This window comes from Chamaea fasciata, unplaced genomic scaffold (genome assembly GCF_029207755.1).
Source record: "Chamaea fasciata isolate MVZ Bird 193981 ecotype frontalis unplaced genomic scaffold, bChaFas1.0.hap1 SCAF_18, whole genome shotgun sequence".
NCBI lineage: Eukaryota > Metazoa > Chordata > Aves > Passeriformes > Sylviidae > Chamaea > Chamaea fasciata.
Genome location: NW_027094103.1, coordinates 5,369,384 through 5,389,509, shown reverse-complemented (window position 1 = coordinate 5,389,509; position 20,126 = coordinate 5,369,384). Strand labels below are relative to the sequence as shown.

Sequence of the window (20,126 nt, the reverse complement as noted above, 5' to 3'; positions counted from 1 at the left end):
CGCTCCCGGCGGCGCGGACATGTGACGTCAGGGGCCGTCGCGCTCGCGGCGGTGAGGGCGGCGGAGGAGGAGCGGAGCGCTTCTGACGCCATGGAGGCGATACCGGCGCCCCCGGCCTCTCCCGCCGCACTGGTGCCGGCTACCGCCGCGGGCCCCGTCGCCGTGACGGGGAAGGAGGTGGTGTCGCCGGCCCCGAGGCACCCGAAGAAGATCCTGGATGAGGAGGCCTATATCGAGGTAAGGCGGCGGGCCCGGCCTAAGCCCGGGATGTTCCGCTCCGCCGGTGCTTGGGCCGAGCGCTTCCGGCGCGGCGGGGCTCGGCTGGGATCCGCCCGGCTGGGTCGGCCCGCGGCCGCTGCCCGCTGTCAGCGCTCTGCCACCGGCCCTGGGCCCCGGCGCTGCCCGGCCTGCCCGTGGCTTTGCGCTGCTGGCCCCGAGCTGAGCCGCCACTCCAGGTGTCCCAGCGGGGCATTGCAGTTGTCTTTCTCTTTGTAGAGCTTAGAGAAAATCATCCAGCGAGACTTTTTTCCCGATGTGGAGAAGTTGCGAGCACAGAAGGACTATCTGGAGGCTGAGGAAAACGGCGACTTGGAGAAAATGAGACAAATTGCTATCAAGTTTGGCTCTTCCTTGAGCAAATCGTTGAGGGACACACCTGCACCTTGTAAGAACTGACTCTGGGGCATGAGGGTTTTGTATCTGATATTGCTACTCTGCAACTTTGTGCAGGCAATGCTTATCTTAAAGATTTGAGGTTGATGTTGCATGAGAGCTCAGTGTACCAGTTTGAGCAGTAGCCAGTGGCTCATGCTGAATTTCTCTTTGATGATGCCTTTGGAAAAAGCAGCCTTCTAATAACCATTCCTTATAGGCATCTTTTGCCAAGTTCCTGCTCCTTAGGGAATGTATGTATTCTCTACAATGAGAAGTTCTAAGTTTTTTGTTTTGAATCCTTATTTTAGTTTCTAGTTTTAGGGGTTCTTGTTGCATCTACAGACATTTGAGATTTTCCTGTATTAGGAACAGAAGGTGTGGGAAGCTCGTGGTTATTAGAGATTCCCACAGCAGGTATCCAGTGTCCTGTTTTATGTTTTTTTTTCACTTCCAGTTCAGGTGTTTCTTAAAGCCCAACCCCTGCAGTGGGGTTTGGGTAAGTGGCTTTCTTGTGACAAAGGGCACAATTCACCAGGTGGTGTGTCCCTTCCTCCCCTGCTGCAGGTGCTGGCCCTGGCCTGGGCTCGGTTTGATCTGCTGCTGCTTTTGTTGGCAAAAGCAGGGTGTAGGGTGACAAATATACTGGGCTGTGGCTCTCCTGGGAATTTCTTTCAGCAGGAGAAAAACATCTTAGATGAGGCCAAAGTCTTGTTTGGAGGTTGAGACAGAATTGAATAGAATATTTTGGCGTTTTTTTCACAAGTGTTTAATTTAATTGTTGTTCTGTTGATACACCTTCTGTGACTCATTTGGTACATCATCTTTACAGCAAATCCTCTTGTGTGCTCCAGTAACCAGGTGAATTTTATTTTTTTTTTGTGGCAGATGTTACCCCAGCCACATTTGAAACCCCAGAAGTGCACCCAGGTGGCCTTGCAGCAGGAAATAAACCTAAAGCTGGCATCAAGACTGCAGAGGAAGGTAGGAGAATTATGTTCCTCTAGCTGAATTCTTCCAAAAATAAATTATCTGCCAGCAGGTGGCCACTTGTACAATTCACCTTTAAAATAAATTGCTGTAAATGCCATAAAAAGGTTTATTGGAAGTTGGTTGCATGTGTTCCAAACCTGATTTATTACTGCACCACTCTGCGTGGATCTGTTTCTTTGAGCAAGCCTGGTGTTAGTTATTGGCGTGTCTGTGGGAGCCTTGCTGCCAGGAGGGTTGAGAGGTAGCTACAGTGCTCTCATAGAAAGGCATTAACCTTCCTCAGGCTCCTTCCCTTCTCTTGTTAGGAGAAGCAGAAAAAGATGATAAAGATGCTCTTCCCAGCCTGGACACGTTCTTGGCAAAGCACACGAGTGAGGATAATGCTTCCTTTGAGCAGATCATGGAAGTGGCCAAAGAGAAGGAGAAAGTGAAGCACGCCTGGCTGTACAGCGCAGAGGAGGAGTACACCCGGGTAGGGAATTGTCTCTGCTCTTCCAGAGGGACACTGCAGGAAATACCATTTCACTCTGTTTTTGCTAAGGCTCAGTTTCCTGGGTCTGGTGACTGTTCTTTGCTTCCTTGTGCAGTCCTGGTTTTCCCTTTCTGTCACACAAGAACACTGCTGACTTAGACTTGCTGAGGCTTTGTCTCCTCTGAAAGCTTTGAGACTTCAAAGCACTGCACAGAGTGCAGGTATTGCTGTCCCTGGCAGCCTCTTCTGTAAGCAGCAACACCAGGGAGAGCAGCTGTGCACAGCTCCTCTTGTTTGTCCATCAGCCCTGCATTATTTGCAGTTTGATTATTTGTCTTATTTCAGTTTTCAGTTTCTGTTGTCAGTAATAACCCACTCAGCTGCTGAAGCACAGAACTGCATGAGCATGGCTGGCTGTGCTGCCTTCCTCAGCTGCCTCCAGGGGAGGTCCAAGAGCTGTTCTGGGCCTGCCTTGTCAGCCTTTAACCATCAGCAGTGAGCACCTGGCACAGATATGTCATTGATGGATGTGGGATGCAGTGCCTTTTAATGAAGTTTGGCACTGACATATGGGTGTTTGCTGCTGTTGTTTCGAGGGAGTGTTATTTTTTTTATCCCAACTATCCCTCAGAGTCTCTTACATACCTTATGCGAAGTGTTCTAGGGCAGGTGGCTGAACTTGTGACCGAGCTCTCCAAGTTGCCTAAATAAAAGATTGCAGGAGTCTGCTTCGGACTTTTTTTGATTTTCACCTTTTAAAATTTCTTCCATTTCACTTTCAGCGACAGAATGAAAACCTGGCACTTCCTTCAGCCGAGCAGCAAGCTCTGGAGAACGTGAAGGCTGGACTGGATACCTGGGAATACACAGCTCGAAACACCCTCATGTATTATCCAACAGGTGAGGCATTGCTTCTGCATGGCTTGGCTCCAAACAGCGCTTACAGCATTTCTGTATGTGACTGGGCAGCTCTTACAAGTAATGCTGTGCTTTTTCTTCTGTAAAGTTGTTTTTAAGAAGTGGGTTTTTTTCCTTTTTTTCCTTGGTCTCTGATCGTGTTTGATCATGTTCTATTTGCCATTGAAAAGCTCATCTGTACTGTAGAAGTGCTTTTCAGCAGCCAAAGCTGTTTCCTGATCTGTCTTTTTTATGAGCACTTGCCGTCTTCAATCATTTTCTTCTCAAATACTCCTCCTTGGACTTGTTAGTCTGTTTGTTGCTATAGAAAACGTATATTTTTGTAAACGTAGTTTTCTTTTTTGGCTATAAATGTGCAATTGATAATTTCTGTGAACCAGTGAAGTAGAGAAATGAGCCCTTTTTTAAAAGATATTTGGTTTTTCAAGGTGTACCTGATGAGAGTGATGTCTTTAAGAAGCCCAGGGAAGTTGTGCATCGAAACACCCGTTTTGTGAAGGACCCTTTTAGCCAAGCTGTGAGCAAATCACAGCTCCAACAAGCTGCAGCCCTCAATGCTCAGGTTGGATAATTCTACTTCTTACTCAAACCTGGTTAGGCTTTGCTCTCTGGTGTGGTTCATCCCCCAGGAGGGCTGTGTGTGTGTGCTGGATACAGCTGACTCTCACCTTTCTCCACATTTCTTTTTTATTTCAGTACAAACAGGGCAAAGTGGGGCCCGATGGGAAAGAACTGATACCCCAAGATTCTCCAAAAGTCAACGGGTATGGATTTGTGGCTACCCCCTCTCCTGCCCCAGGTAAGAGGGTTTCCTTATTTCTTCTGCTTTAAGGGTGCTGTTACTGAACTTACTTTGATGCTCTGTTCAACACTCGGGTGTCATTACAGGGTTAGATGAGGAGGTAAAATCTCATGCCTGCTGGATGCAGGACTTAAATCCTAGTTCAGTACAGTGGCAGGAGAAGTCACACTGCACCAAGAAGCTCTGAGCAAGTCGCTGTGCCATTGCTCAGGAATCATCTAGCTGTGGGGTACTTTCAGTTAGAACAAACTGATTGTTTTTCTTCGAGTTGAAATACGGTATCTGAATTTGTAGCTGTTCTGCACCAGCTGTGCTGTTTCCCTGTGCTTTATGTGGTTATACCAACCCCTGAACCTACTGGGGCTTTCCCTCTGGAAAACCTGTAGGTGGTGTTTGGAGCACCTCCTTTCTCCATCGTAAATGCCTTTTCCAAACCCTGGACAGTGGGATTTTCCAGCCAGAGACTTAAAATCGGGCTCTCAGAATCCTTTCTACACCTGTTAGACAAGGTGCAGGCAGTGTTTAGTACAGGCTGCCCCTGAGGTGATTAGAGGGTGCAGTTGCCTATTACAGGTTCCTTAAGTCCTCTGCCTGTTTTCTTACTTTTGAAGAGTTTTCTGTGTTGAAGGAGTTTTCATATAGCATCAGAGGGGAGGACCAGAGGGATAAATGAAAGCATCTCTAATCAAAAGCTTAGCAAGTGGAAAAACAAAGACATGGAAAGGGTGGTGCTTGGTTGTTGTAACCAAGAGAGTGACACAGCTACAGGCAATCCCTTCTAATGGGAGCCAAAAGTTGCTATTCACATTGGCTGTGATTTCTTCTGCAGTGCAGGGGCTCCTTTTTTTAATGTGTTTGCTGCATTTCCTAATTTGTTTCTCTCTCTTTTTTTTCTTTTTTTTTCTTTTTGTTTTTTTGTGGTGAATGAATAGTCACATTAGTCAAAAGTCTTGCATGGGTATAACTTGTTGAATTTGTTTTTAGGTGTGAATGAGTCACCTTTTATGACATGGGGTGAAATTGAAAGCACCCCTTTACGTCTGGAAGGGTCAGAAAGACCATATGTGGACAGAACACCCGGACCAGCTTTCAAGGTATTTCATGTCAGCAAAGTCAGCATGACATTCTTTTCTGGGGGGGAAGAGCTAAGAAGGGAAAGGCAGGTGGGTAAGTGATAGATTAACATGCAGTGTGACACATCACTGGGTGGTGTTCCCAGTCCTTGAAACTAATCACCTAGTTTGTGCTTGGAGGGTGGAGGTGAGCATGGATCCACATGAAATCTTCTTGGTGGAGCTACCTGAGGTGGAATACACACTGCTGACAGGAGAATGAGGTTCTGCATTTGGTGGTGGGCCCAGACAGAGGGGCTTTCAGAGGAAGCTGAAGACACACTCAATTTTTCTGATTTTAATGTGTGATTAGGTAGAAATTTTAGCATTTCCCTCTGTCTTTATCTTCTGGCTGTTGCAGCCTGAGGCAGGTGTACCAGTTGAGAGTAGAAAATACATTCTGGCTTTGCTAATGGCACCTAACCCTGCATGCTACTTGTCTCCTGCTGGTGTCTTTGAATGTGAGCTGTCTGAGACTCTTAGTTTAAGAAAGGTGTAATTTGATGTATGTGCCTCTGTTTTGTCAGACTCCAAAGGCCTTGACTGGTTCTCCTGCTGTTTAGCAATGTCTGTGTATGCCTGAGAGCTGGCTGGCTACAGGCCAGGCAAGACACAGGTGACATTGTTTGTCTAGGAGAAACAGCAGGAGGAAATGCCAGAGGTAATGGCTGCTTCCTTGACTGGACTGGTTTTACAATTTTTGCTACTTGCTAAGGCAGGCTGAAGGTCTCTGTGTCCTCCCTGGGCTTTATGCAGCAGCAGAGAGGTACAAGCTGACCTCACTTCTCCCTGCTTTAGAGCCCTGTACGTTGGAATCCAACTTTCAAGGTGCTTTGAGTCCTTTTTTCAGCACTCTTGAGTGCCTTGGCAAGTGAACTGTGTGATGCATTTTTAGATCCTGGAGCCCGGGCGCCGTGAGAGGTTGGGACTCAAGATGGCCAATGAAGTGGCAGCTAAAAACAGAGCAAAGAAGCAGGAGGCACTTCGAAAAGTGACAGAAAACTTGGCCAGGTGAGACTTCTGTTTTGACAGCAGAACTGGGGGTGGGTATTACCTGATGAGGTGTAAATCATCACATATAGAAAGGGAGGAATGGCAGTAAGAAAGGACACTGGAAGCAGGGAGAGGTGCATTTGGACTGAAAGTTTTTAGAAATGAAAAAGTTAGAATTTAAAAAACTTAATTCCTGAGGGAAAGTGGCTGATGGCTGTCCCTGACACTCTTTGTCAGCATTACAGCTCTGCCCTACAGCCACCCAGTGATGCCTCTGGATCAGTGTCTTGCCTCATTGCAAAGAGGAGACATGATAAGAGTTGCTTGGGGGGGTCACAGGAAGGACAGAATGGGCTCAAAGGAAACGTCAGGCAGTGCCACTCAGGTTTGGGAGGGATGTAGGTTTTTCTGTCACTTGTTTCTTTAGAGGGACAGGCTGCAGTTACCTGCAGGCAGAATGACTTCTGCAGGCAGTGGGTCTGCTCTGTGGGGGGAACACACGTAGGGAGGCAATATTGCTTTTCCTGATAAAGGCAGATAATTTACCGTAAAATCTCACAAAACTGTTTATTCTATTTCAGCCTTACTCCAAAAGGACTAAGCCCAGCAATGTCACCAGCTTTGCAAAGACTTGTAAACAGGACTGCAAGTAAATACACAGACAAAGCCCTGCGAGCCAGCTACACTCCCTCGCCAGCCCACACAGGAACTCCTGGTTACAAGACCCCAGCCAGTGGGCCTCAAACCCCCCAGAGCACGCCACAGTCTAGGACAGTATCTCAGACACCAGTATCTCAGGACACTACATCCATCACGGACAATTTACTGCAGCTTCCCAAAAGAAGAAAGGCCTCTGATTCCTTCTGAACATTCCAATCACCGCCAAGGTGATAGTGATCTGGCTGTGCTCAGTGAGCTGTGGACTGGTTACTGGAAACTGGGAAAATGGAGATAATTTCTTAAAGATGTATTTCTGTTTTTAAGAGAGATGCGCATTTAAATTTGTTTCTCTACAGCTATGTCTGTTTCTTAAGTGGGATAAGCCTTTCTAAAAGGCTGAACTGGACTTGGCTCCAGCTTGTCAAACATGTTTGAGTTTGTAGTGTGCAGAAGAGGGGGCACAACCTTGTGCATACTGAGGCGTGACACAGAATTTTAGAGGTTCTCTAACTTGAATTTGAACTGATGCACAAGTTTGACTAACTTTGTGATCTTGTTAAAAGCAGTGTTTCTTAAGAGAACCCCGTTTCCTCCTTCACTCCTTACACTTTGCAGAATGGGATTTGCCTTGGTGCTTTTGCTCAGGCTTTTCTTCTGCAGGTTTTGGGCTTGCCCTGTTCTGCAGCTGGCCGAGGGAAGGGATCAGATTTGTTTTATAGCTGCTCTGTGTGTGACTCCAGAGAGCTGATGATCATGATGCAGGGGCCAGAGACAGTCCTGCCTCATCCACCAGGATGACAGTGCCATTCTGAAGGACAGAAGTGGTACTTCTGGTAGCCACACTGGGGCTTTTGTTTGGTGTTTTCCTCCCATTCTTTGAAACTTTTGGCTTTAGTTTTTATAATTGACCAAGAAAGGAAAAGCAATTGTAACCATACGTAGCCTGCACTCACTGCTGTGGTTGCTGCATATGAGGTGACCTTTGTGTGTGGGATGAGCCCTTGTGTGGTGTGATCCAGCCTGGGCAAGCACCGTGCGCCCTTTAGGAGGAGGCAGGTGTAGCCAGATGTGCTGCACTTCTTGCACCACACCCGAGTGCAGGACAGCATGTGTAACACTTGGCAGTGTTGGCATTTGCTATCGTCAGGTGATGTTTTACTGAGGGAGCATCCCTGGAAACTCCTACCCAGCAACTTGAGGAGTGTCTGCAGCCTTCTCTGAGGTCTGAGGCTTTGGGTGCTGTGTTTGTCTTGGTGGAGAGCTTCCTTTTATGTGGTTTCCTCTGCCACTTCCAAAACTCATGTCTCTGACTGTGAAAAACTCTTCCTAGGGACTGAGTTTTTATAGTGCACCTTGTAAAAATAAATTGATCAACGTGGCTTTGCTAGGAATCATGAGTCAAAAATTAGTAATTTTTACCTGTTTAGTCTAGAAATACTTGAAGGCTATGGTTTTTTCTTTAAGCAAAAAAATTGTTCCCAGGTACTTACGAATTAATGTAAAAGGACTGGATTTAGTAAAGTTTTCATGCTTTCAGAATTGTTCGTTAGGGACTGAACTGGCTAAATATGATCCAAGTTCTTAGATAACTTCAAGAATGTGGTATCTGAGAGTAGTTAGTTCCACATTCTGCAATTCATGCTTAAAAGCAGACTGCATTAAATATCCCGTGGACGGTGTTGGTTTTGTGTTTCCCCTCAAGTAAATTGGCGCACTAAAATCACAGTCTTGATTCTGCCACACTGATGAGCCTTCACATGTTTGTTGGAAAGGGAACTTATTTTCAGTTACTTGCTGTAAAGCTGGATCTGTTGAAAGGGCTGTAGTGCTCTTCAGATTGGCTGTTCCTGTAATGCCTGCTGTAGTGTCTGTTCCCTGCTTCCTGCTGCAGTTCAGCCCCTGCTATCTGTAATTAGTGAATCAGTAAGTTCTTCGTTGCCAGACATTTTTGCTGCTGTAGCAGTGGCAGACAATGTGCCTTACTGGGCCAAATCCAGTGTGGGAAAAAACCCATCTTGTTTCTTGATGACTGGGGATTTTTTTCCCCTCCCATTTTCAGCAGGTTGTTTTTCTTTTGCTGTTGCAATTTGTCTGCAATTTCCTATGTGCAAGGCCCAAGCACACTCGCTCCCTCAGCCATTATAGCACCTGGAGCTCTCCTGATGCTGCAGAGGTGGCTGGCAGTGAGCAGTGGTGGCCCCAGGCCTCTCCTGGGTGGCCAGGCTGGCTGTGGTGTGTTACTGGATGCTTGGAAGTCATGGTGGACCTATGTCCATGTGGTGTGAACACCATCACATCCAGAGGTTCTGGGGTCTTGCTGTGTGTGGCCTGGGCCTTGGCTCCTTGTCCCAGGCAGGAAAGAAAATGGGAGACCTCAGGAGATTGTTGTAAGTCTAATCACTGAGCCCCAAGCTGGTTCTCTGAGCCCTTCACCTTCAGGGCCAGGAGCCTCTCCCTGGCCCAGGGGTAACCATCTCTGCCATGGTGCAGGGCCTGCAGCTTTTCACCCATCCAAAAGCAGGTTCCAGTAAGGGAACTGATTATTTAGGTCAAAAGGGAAGCTGTGGTTGGAGCTACTTTGTTGTTTTGGAGGATTGGGCTATTTCTCTGCAAAAATAAAGGAAATGGGTGCACTCTCTCAGGGGAGAGGGAAATGGAGCAATTCTCACTTCCTCATATTTGCACGTGTTGCCTCGCTCCGAGCTCACGGCTGCTGGCCTAACAGCAGCTGGTTATGAGCCCCAGCTCAGAGTCAGGCCAGGGCCGGAGGTGGGCTCAACGACCCTCACCATGAGCCCCTTCCCCCCGCCTCTGTGACCTGGCACAATCTGGGGCAATGGGCACCTCTCACCCTTCCCTTTGGTGCTGCTGGGCTGTTCACTGCCCCTCTGCTCAGGGGTGCTGAGGGGCGGCCGGGCACATGGGTGTGCTCCAGACGCCCCTCTCTTCAGAGCTGGGGGTGCTGTGGGGCCTGCCATGGGGGAAATGAGGCCTGCCTTGCCTTGGGACAGAAGCCAGGGAGCAGCCTGTGCGCTGCTCTCGTGGTGGAGGCATCATAGGATATTTATTTATGCATCACCCTTTATGGTGTAATGCCCAGGCCCTGGGGTGAATAAAGACACCCTGGATGAGTCTGGGATTGGCCCTTGCTGTGCTGCAGGGAGCCAGGCTCGGTACAGCCTGTCCCCACAGCATCCCATGGGAGGAGCGAAGCTGGGGAGTTCGATGCTCACACTTTGTGCTGGAGGATGTTGTCATACTTGAGGTCCCCACAGGCTCTTGGATGCTGACAGTATTTGGCAGCATGTGAGACTGGGAAAGTGGGTTTTGGCCTAAATCTTCAGGCAGTGCCCCGCTGCTTGTGACGCACTCCAGCGGGTCCCCAGGCACGTTCCTGGCCACACAGTGCTCCTGAGGCAGCTCCAGAGGCTTCCAGGGCTCACAGCTCCAAACTCACGCTTGCTGCTACTCCAGCTCTGGGGAGCTCTTGACAGGCACCAATTTCCCCTCCCATGTTAAACTGCACCTTTCGGTTTGGAAGAAGCACCTCCCTGGAGCTACTGACCTGAGCACAGCAGCAGCTTCTGGGGGGACAGAGGCAGTGAATGCTCAAGAAATCCCACAGAAGCCCCTGTTCCCTGCCTGCAGGCTGGCAGCTGACCTGTGGGGCAGTCAGTGACTGAGCGGGAGCAGGAGCCGGGAGAGAGCAGAAGTAGCTGTACATCCATGAGGAAACCCCTGGAGAAAAGTTGGCTGCTGGGTATACTGAGTAATTGGTATTAACTTGGAAACGCGGAGTTGGTAAAATTGGGTCAAAATGGTCCTTATTGGAATTGCAATGTTTTATTTGAGAACTACGAATAGAGGACACCTCACTGTAAATATTAAAAATATATAAACATTTCCAAGACAGCTTCCCAGGTTTTGACTTTGAATAGGTTGTGCTAAAAAGCTGGAATTCCCTGCAGAGGAAAGTGACAGCTCCCTGCTGACCGCGGTCAACCATTGTGTCTGGTCCCCGGCTGAGCCTGTGTCCTAGTGCTGCGCAAACACCCCCTTGTGAGTGGAAACGCCACATGAATTTGGGAAGTGGGTGTTGATGCTGAAACTGCCTTTTGATCCAAAATGCCACCTGGGCTTATCTCCACCCAGCACCAGAACAGTTGTGGCACTGGGTCTCCCGCCAGGGACAGCCACCACCCTGCCCGTCTGACGTGCAGCAACACCCCGGGTCAAATTCCTACAGGCACCTGTCACTTGCAGGGCCACTGACAGTGACCTGAGCCACACAATCCGTTTTCTTTGTGCATTTCCTCTCTGTCTGGGCCTGGGAGCGGAATGTTTCCAGGAGCTATGGAAACACGTGGCTGGCTCTGACACTGCCGGGTGCTGGCTGTGGGAATGTCCCAGCCACGCGTGCTGCTTGACTGTGCCACCCTGCAGACATGAGGACAGGGACTCCCTCACCCCGCTGTGGGCGGGAGGACCAGAGTAATGAAGACGCAAAGGATGGTCAACCTGGCAGCCTGTTGGGGCTGGGAAAGTCCAGAGCTTTGTGCCTTTCTGGGGGACGGACAAGGTGGTGGCACCGGGAAGTCCCTGCAGAGGCAGGGAAAGGCCATTGCAGCAGAGATGGAGGGGACCTGGAAAGGCTGTCCCGGGGTACAGAGGAAGCTGGTTGGGGCAGCCCCAGCGGGAATGGGAAAGGCTGTCAGGGAGTGATGGAGGTGAGCAGGAAAGGACACTCCAGCTGGGGACAGTAAGCGCTGCTCTGGGGGGAAGAGGGGGCTGATAGAGGCTGTCCTGGGGAGATGGAGCGAACTGCGCAAGACTGTCCGAGGGGAATGGGGCTTCCACTGGTGAGGACTGAGGGGGCTGATAGAGGCCGTCCTGGGGGGAATGTGGTGGCCGTCCCTGGCCATCCGGGGAGGGACCGAGGGGCCGCTGTGGGGTCCCGGGAATCGCGGGGTGCTGGGGACCGCCCCGCCACCGCCCCCTGCCGGCGGCCCCGGCCCCGCCCGGCCCCGCCCGGCCCCGCCCACCGCCGTAAGTGGGCGGGGCGTGCGCTGATCCGCGCGCTCGGCCCCGCCCCCTTGAATGCCGATTGGGCGGGCGGCGCGCGGCGGGAGGGGGCGTGGCGGCGCGGGCACGGCGGCGGGGAGGCGCGGCCGCCATCTTGTGCGCCGGCGGAGCCTTACGAGCCGCCTCAGCGCGGCCGCCCGACCCGCGCCGCTCCCGCCGCTCCCGCCGCAGCCAGGGCCGCCGGCTCCGCCAGGGGCGGCGGCGAACGGCGGAGGGAGGGCAAGGGAAAAGCTCCGTGCGGACCGGGGCCCCCCGCGGGCCCGGCGGCGGCCCCTCCTCCCGCCGCTCCGCGCGTCCCTCCCCGCGGGTTTGTGGCGCTGTGCCGGGGGAGGATGAACGGAGGATAAATGGTGCCCAAGGCGGACAGCGGCACCTTCCTCCTCCTCTTCCTCCTGGTGCTGAGCATCACCGAGCCGCTGCGGCCAGGTAGGGGCGGCGGCGGGGCCGGGGGTGCCGGGCCCGGGCGGCCGGCGGGGTGAGCCCCCGGGGACAGCCCGCGTCGGGGGGCGGAGTGGCCCGGAGCCGGCCCCTCCGCGGCGTTTGGGCTTTGCCGCTGCTTTGTGCCTTTAAACACAGCGTCGGTCCCCTGTGCCGGCTGCCTGCTTCCCAGAGAGCCTGGATTTACCCTGGGAGTCAGGGTAAAACGTTCGTGTCAAAGTGTGGAAGCTTGGGTAGAAATCTGCATAGCCCGACGCGTAATGAGCGCAGAAAATGTGGTGACAAAGTTTTCGGGTGCTTGTTACTTACCTGCTTTTATGTTGTGGGCCTTGGATGCCCACACAGCCAGACGAAATGCTTGCTTTCGAAGTGCCATTTAATCCTGCCAGAAATAGAAAAAAACCTGCTGCACCTGGTTCGCCTTTCTGGTTCTGTTTGTGCTTCTTTTGGGGAAATAATTCAGCGACGGAGTTTGTTTGCTAGCTGCCAGGCATGGTGCTTAAAATCTTAAGATGATTAACTTAGGAGAAATGGTTGGTGTTTGAGGGTAGAAAACTACAGTTTTTCTAGGTGTATCTCTAAGCTGGGGTTTCTTTTTGGATGTTGGACTCTCTTAGAGCTTGGCAAAGCCCTCGGGTGTCATGGGCAGCTCTTGCCAAAAAGCATCAGTAGCCAAAGCGTGAGGCTGCCTGGGGTGGCTTTGCAGGTTTGGAAATCGCCCTCCCGTCGCACCAAGCCGCTGTTCCTGGGTGATACGTGCTCCTAGTAAACAGGAGAGTAAGACCCATGGTGTGCTTTGAAACCCCCTTGTTCTTTCTCCTCGAAATAACTTTTATGACCCAGACTAATAAAACATAACAGTATTAATGAACTGCGTCTAAGTGAGTTCCCAGCAGAGCTGAAGCACAATTGGGTCAGTGTAGGCAGAGTTATTGAAATAACTAACTTGGGTGTTGAAACGTCTCAGTGTCTGCCTTGTTTTGTTTTAGCTTGTTTTTTTTGGCAGTGCAGTGTGTATACAGGGCCTATGATATGCACTTAAGTAGCCAAAATCCTGTTGTGTTAGTAGCCTAGTATTATTACAGCCAGAGGCTTTTATGGCTGAAAAGGTACTGTATAAAACTGATCTCAAGCAGCTCCTTTTTGCTGGCACTAAGTGCTACAGGCTGCTGGACTGCTGGGTGAAAAGGTTCAGCTTATTCAGAGCTCTTTCTGTGCTTTTACAGGTGGGTAGACTTGACCCTGAACTCTGTTGGTGTTGAGCATTGTAGCCTCCTCGAAATTCAAAAATGGCATTTTTCATATTGTGTCACATTTGTCACTCCAGTTTGATATTGTACCTCTGTCAGCAGCTGATGCATGATGGACGAACACAAGTTTTTCACTTAGATTTGCTTCGTTAAGATGAATGATATTTTTCCACTGGTGCTCTAATGTACCTGTTTTAGAGATTTGTGGTGCTGTAGCCTTGCTGGCAGAAGTGTCCTTGTGAGCAAACCTTAACTCATCTGCTCTGGTTCTACACCGCTGGCTTTGAAACTTGTGGTGTTAGAATTCCCCTGTGGCAACTCCATAAGCATTCCATGAATTTTGCTCAAACCATATGTATTCCTGAACCTGAGGTCAAGTCATGCAACTGGATCTAGTGTTGCAGCTGGAATTCCTTGCTGTGTGAGGAGTTCCCGAGCTCCGTTTGGAATGTACTCATCCATCCTGTTTACGTGGTGGCTCCGGGTGAGCGCGGTGGCTGAGCTGTCCATGGTGATGCCTCTCCCTCCTCCTCAGAGGAGAGCCCATCACTCCTGGGTGGCCTCACAGCTCTTTGCCGATGTCGTCTGGTTGTTTTGGTTTGCTTCAGTTAGTGTCTTGAATTTGTCTCAAACGAATCACCCATTTGATAGATTAATAGCATGTGGTTTGATCTGAAACGTGAGGTGCAACTTGGGAAAACCTGGCTCGGGCGAGTACAGAGGCCATACGGAACCAAATTTACCACTTTAATCAGTGGTGAAGGAGCCTCCCTAGTCTTCTCTGGGGAGAGAGAGCAGAAAGAGAACAGTACTTGGACTTAGAATTTATTTCCCAGGTGGTGTTTGCTTTACTTTTTACTTCTTTAAACCTGTGCGTTGTAGCAACTGTCTTTTTGGTTTAGGAAGGACGCCTGCAGCTTGCTTAGCTTAAATCTGTACTTGGAGCTCTCAGATGAGTGCTGCAGAGTGCTGGGAGGTTTTATGTACTCAGAGATGAATGTGTAGTCCCTTCACAATTCAGTCCCGGCGGATCAGGCATCTCTTTGTGTTTCCATGTTAATTTGACACTAGCTTTGTATCCATGTTCTTGCTGTGCTCTTCAGACAAATAAAACCTTCTTTTAAGCCTCCTCAACTGTAGTATCTTTTCATGCCATCTGAAAGGCAGTGATTTTACATGGGCCTATTTTTTTTCTGCATTTAGGGTTAGGCGGGCTTTAGTAAATTAGGGAGAAATTAATTAAATTTTTTTCCCCCATTTTTTTCTCTCTTGATTACACGAGTCTGTTTTGTGCTACTGCCATCAATAACAGCACAAGGTACTTTCGACATACCATGACATTGGCCCCAGCTGTGCAGACTTGAGTTCCTGAAGGCACTGTGGGCAGTTGGATTTTCCTGAGCCTGTGGACTTGTAATGGTAATTTTGAGCCTTTGAGAATTGCCACTTGGATTTTTTTTTTTTTGTCACAGTGTTTCTGTCTTTCCCGTTCTGTTTTGACCATATCCTTCTTGTTTTGACTAGTTGCCTGCTTTATACTGCATTCTTGAAAGCGTTCTCTTTTTTTCAGAGTAGGACATTTCTTCTTGAGTTGTGTTACTCACTGTTTTTGGAATCTGCTAATGTGAATTTCAGCTGAATGTATCAAACTCTTCCAACTATATGGGTGTAGAGTGAAGGACTAACTTAATATTTCCTTTAAACACTTGCTGGTTTTACTCTATCTATTGCTTTTTGGGGATATTTACCGCTGTAGAGTTTAATTTAATAAAATCTTTTCCAGGACAACTTAAACCCATCTGCTTCAGGTTCTCTGAGTAGCTGGCTGAGAGAGCTGATGTCTTTGTGTGAGGAAATATTTCAGTGGTGTGTTAACTGAGTTGCAATAAGCTGTTCTGGTGCTAGCTTAGGTTTTGCCCGAGTTTCTGAACCAGTGCATTTCTGTCGGTTGTCGAAAGAGCATCAGAGACGTAAATTGTTATGAATTCAGTTTTTCACCGTTTGAGAACCTTTAAGAAGTTTCTTTTTCTGTTAACATCCCAATGCATCCCACAGAGAAGCGGAGGTTTTGGTGTCTTTGTGTGGCACTGGGAGCTTAAGCAGTGTGGAATGACCACGCTGACATGTTTCAGAATAGTATTTAGAGGATTAATTAAGATCATCATCACTAAAGACAATAACATATTTTCATATTTCTCTAACAAGATACTGCTGCTTGCTAATGAAAAACACTTAAACATGGTCAGGCTTTATATTGGATTTTGTAATAATGGTTTAGTACAGAGCCTTGTGAATGTAGGTCATCGGGCTTTCTTATTAGAGCACTTGCCAGGCAGCTAAAAGCCAATTGAGTTCTTGTTCTTGCAGCGTTTTTTCTCCACTTCAAAGCCAGCTAGAGGAAGTAATTTTATTACCCAAGTTCTGTTTCAAAAAAAAAAAAAATTGCACAACGTACTCAATCTGCAATGCTTAGAAAGACTTGCCAGTGCAAGTGGTCTGGTTAAAACCCCACACTCCAGCTCTCACTTGGAACTTCCCATATGCTTTGGAGCTTGCTGGCAGCTGTGGCTATGCTCTTACAGGTGGGGTCTTGGTGTTTTGACGCAATACAACTGACAAGTGTGTTCAAATTGCTAACTCTTCCTTGTCGTTCAGTCAAGAGGTGGTGGTCTTACGTGCAAGGCAGAGCTCATCAGAGTAGAGGTCTAAGCAAACCCATGATCAGCAGAGTTCCAAGGTGATCCACTGGGGTGCTGTGACTGGATGGGTCTGGTTTTGTCCGGTTGAAGTGTATTGATGAATTCAAATAGAGACCCAAATATATCGGCCATAAAATTTGCTCTGGCCAGTGTTCCTCTGCTCTGGAGAGACTTTGTTGGTAGGCAAATACCAACCCTTATTTTGCTCTTTGTTCACTGTCTCCACCTTAGTGAGAGCTGTGGTGAGTGATATTTATTCAGGTTCGTGTCATTGCTAGCTGCAGTTCCTGTCTGTGTATTTAGGTGAATTCCCAAGTGGAAGGTTCTAGGAGTGAGGGGTAGAAGGGTTTTTTATCACACCTCCTCAGTTAATTTTGCTGAAAGTAGGGCTTAGCCTGTCTTCCAGTCTGATGTTTTTCCTCCTCATCTCTTTGCTTCTTTATCTACTGGTTTTAAGTTTTATTTTTCTTCCTACTGTTACCTATTATTGAGTTCTCATCCTGATGTTCCTTGCTCTGTTATTTGCTGTTTTTACAGCTGCAAAGCGAGGCTGATGGACGTGAAACAGCTTTTTTGTGGCTGGTCTCAGCATAGCAGAGAGACAAAGCAGAAGGTATCAGACCTTATTAGCAGGTCTGATACTTTAAGACTGGTAATTCCTGATGTTAATTATAAAGCAAAATTTTTGAGGTGCAAGTGGATTTGCTGCTAGCTGTGGCTACAAAGTAAAGGAGAAAAAAGGAGTCAGTAGGCAGGGCTGTTTGTATTGCTTTGGCTCTGAGAAGTAATAAAGCAGAGGGGCACCTTGGGGGTTTGCAAACACATGACTTCTGTGTCCCTACCCTTGGTTTGGGGGCAGGGGAAGGTTGGTCCAGAACAGCAGAAGTGACGGAGAATAGAGCACTGCCGCAGCCTCTCTGCAGCAGGAGGAGGCTGTTGTGCTTCTTCCTTGGTATATGATGGCAAGGGCACAGCTAGACTGAAGAGAGGAATTCTAGATACTAAGTATGAAAGATGTGAAATCCCCTGGTGAATGTCAGAAAACCAGTCAAGACTTCAATGAATCATTCTGTCTCCTGGCATTACCTTTGTTAGGGCTGGTGTTGATGTTCAATTGTAATGCAAGCATAGTAGCTGTCTCTGTGGTCCATCTTTGAGTAATGCCTGGGTCTCTGGGTTTTTACGTGGTGATTTCTTGCAACTTTTAGAAGTTCTTGTTTGATTCCGTGAGGTGCATATGAAAAACTTCTGTGATGAGCAGAACTTCCCATTGTGCAGTGCAGACCTATGTACCCTGAGTGGAGCTTCCGATACCTGAAAGTTCTGTCTGGAGCAGAACCTAGAAGGAACTGAGTGCAATCACAGCTCCTGCCCCTCAGGGCTTAATGTGTGTGCTCAGGGTTGTTTTGTATTTTGAAGTGGACGTTGGGCATTGTGTTCTTGCAGTGATGGCCTGGACAAGGAAGAGCTTAGATAGAAAGGCAGCAGAGCACAGCTAATGAGAGGCTCTGCAGATCTTTGCCTGGGTGATCTGAAGGGTTAACCTGTGATGGGAAGAGCCTTGCTAATCTTTTATTCTGTGTAGGCTGATAGAAAGTTATGGCTGGAATGAGTATAAGAGATGGGACCGTCCATCTTCCTGTCCCAAAAGAAAACCTGGCAAACTCAGGCAACTCCTGAAGGTGTTTGTCAAGCACATTGGTAATGATTTCCTGTAATAGACTCCAAACACCAAATTCAAACACTCTAGCTGCCAGTCTGTTTGTTCTGCAGTTACAGCTTATGATTTGTATAAATGCAGTCTAATGCATGGGTCCCTCATAAGCTGCAGCTTTAAAGAGCAGATTCACAGTTTTGCAGGACAGTTCAGGTGTCAGTTTTTCTGTAGCACTGAGTGGGGTGGGTGTGTGCCAGTGCCCAGTCCTTCCTGGCTTTCCACTCTCTGGGAGGGTTTCTGTTTCATGCTGGATCCTTGCATGGCAGGCTCACATGCTCTCACTGCAGTTCAGTGGTGGTTTTTTAGAGGATCCTCAGTCCAGGAAGAATCATGGATCAGTTGGTGAAGCCACTGATTTGCTGTAGCAGGACTTGAGCAACTTAGTTGCTTAAAACATGAGTTTGGGATTAACCTTTAATCCATATTCCCTGAACTGTGAAATCCTCTGGCATCTTGTGGTTTCCTGTGAAACTTTAAATTTTTCTTTGTTTTAAAGGGTCAGCCTGCTAATTCTGGGTTTCATGAACACCGTTTTAATAATGGTATTTACTATATGGAACTCCTGAGAAAGTCATTAGTATTATTTACCTGTCATTCAGATAATTTAGTTATACGGTTCTAAGTTTAATGGCAGTTGATACTTACTTCATTATCTATAGCTAAACTAAATAACATTCAACTTCCTACTTAATTAAAATTAAAATTGGTTGGTCTAACATATTTAGCTTCTGTTCTGTTTATTGATTATTGTACTTGAGAATTATCAGCCAGCTCAGGGGGTGGAAATGTAGAAGTTGCTCTTGGTGGCTGCTCTTTGGATATGCCCTGCTCTTTTGCCCTTCAGCTGATTTTTCTTTGGCATATTTTCTTTGTGTAACCCTTTTTTTTTCCTGTGTTGCCTTCTCTTTCATACACCACCTCTGTTGTGCTTCCTCATACCCTTCCCACTATAGGACTGGTTACTTGGGAGCCCAGTAGAATTATTTGAAAGTCAAAGTGAGTAGAAAAATGGGATTAAGTGCCATTTCTAGTAGAATGATGCTGAGTGTTCTGGGCTGGCAAAACTGAGTTAATGTTGTCCCTTAGTATTTCTATGTTTGTTAATATTTCTTTAGCAATGTAAATAAAAAGATTTCTTCTGACTTAAAAGTAACTTGTCGTCTTTTATACACTTTAAAAGAAACCAACCCTGCTTCTAACACCTGCTGGGTTTGAGTTTGTGCTCAAGTAGCATTTTTCCCTGTGTATGTTAAACCTCTAAAACTTATTGCAGCTTGTTTTAATCTAGGGATGGTCAGGACTGCATTTGTGTTTTCACTCTGAATTTCTGAAGTTATTTGATACACTTAAATTACTCTTCACTGATTCAAATCAGTGACGTAAGAGTAGTCTATTAATGAGATTTGGGAAAATCTTCATGAAATGTTGGGAATCTTGCAGGAGGGGGATCAGAGGCTTAAGCAGAAGCATCATGCCACCTCAGTTCTGGAAGTAAGCAGGTTGGGGGAAATGATTCAAGAGTGCTGTAGGGCCCATCTTTGTCTTTCTGAGCAGTAGTGGAACTGAATGTAATTTTTCTATTGATGGCAAAGATCAAGTTTTGTGCCATAATACCTGGCACATGGACATAATAGATGTTGAAGAGTGCTGGCAGTAGTTGAGTTGTTAGAAGGCGTGGGAGATGAGAAAACTACGCTCAGAGGGTCATGTGGCTTTTTGCAGTTGGGTTGGATCTGTATTTGCTGACTTCTGGTAGAACTATTAAAATTAGGAGCTCAATATGAGGAATTTCTCCTCAGGTATTTGTTTTGCTGGGGAAGAGGGAAGCACAGGATGTCATCCAGTGTGGACAGAGGTAGCTGTGGCTGACATTGGCCACATTCCTGCCGGTTCAGCCTCAGTGGAGCAGGGGAATGCTATTCAAAGCACGAGCCATTTGCTCCAGTACACAACAGCCCCTGCGGCAGCTCCTGTGCAATGGGTAGAACTGGGTTTCCGTATTTGAGGTCATAATATTTCTGTGTGTTGAATTTATGCTCTTCAGTGTTCTAGGTGCTTGCTCATCGAGTCTTGTACAAGATGTGAAGAACAAAAGTGAAACAGGAGCAAAAGCTTTTTTTAGTGTGACCTGCATTTGAATAGTGCTCAGGCACTGCTTTCTTGTCTCCCTGAATTGTTAGATTATTGTTTAAGATGAACTGTCTTAGGGCCCCGAAGAGAACTTTTTCCATGTTTATTTGGTTTTAAAATTAAAAAATGATATTAGTTTTTGGAGAGTGGCATAGTTAAAAATACCTGATCTCATAGGTAGAACTTTGTCACGTATTTGCTTTAAAGAC

At 47.8% G+C, this 20,126-nt stretch overlaps 2 protein-coding genes across 3 annotated transcripts in view; both read left to right on the top strand.

Annotated features, from left to right (window-relative positions):
- The first annotated feature begins 59 nt into the window (after positions 1-59).
- ESS2 (ess-2 splicing factor homolog) lies at positions 60-10,461 on the top strand. The gene is made up of 10 exons (XM_066199363.1): positions 60-237; positions 496-664; positions 1,540-1,635; positions 1,950-2,116; positions 2,899-3,016; positions 3,463-3,596; positions 3,731-3,833; positions 4,821-4,930; positions 5,844-5,959; positions 6,523-10,461. The coding sequence occupies exons 1-10, from the start codon at positions 91-93 to the stop codon at positions 6,806-6,808; spliced, it is 1,446 nt and encodes a 481-aa protein (XP_066055460.1). The 5' UTR covers positions 60-90; the 3' UTR covers positions 6,809-10,461.
- Positions 10,462-11,796: 1,335 nt separating this feature from the next.
- Positions 11,797-20,126, top strand: part of DGCR2 (DiGeorge syndrome critical region gene 2) — a 45,122-nt gene continuing 36,792 nt past the window's right edge. For both annotated transcript variants that reach the window (XM_066199468.1, XM_066199467.1), the window contains exon 1: positions 11,797-12,109. In XM_066199468.1, coding sequence (XP_066055565.1) covers positions 12,031-12,109 — 79 coding nt within the window. In that variant the 5' untranslated portion in view covers positions 11,797-12,030. The remainder of the gene's footprint in view (positions 12,110-20,126) is intronic.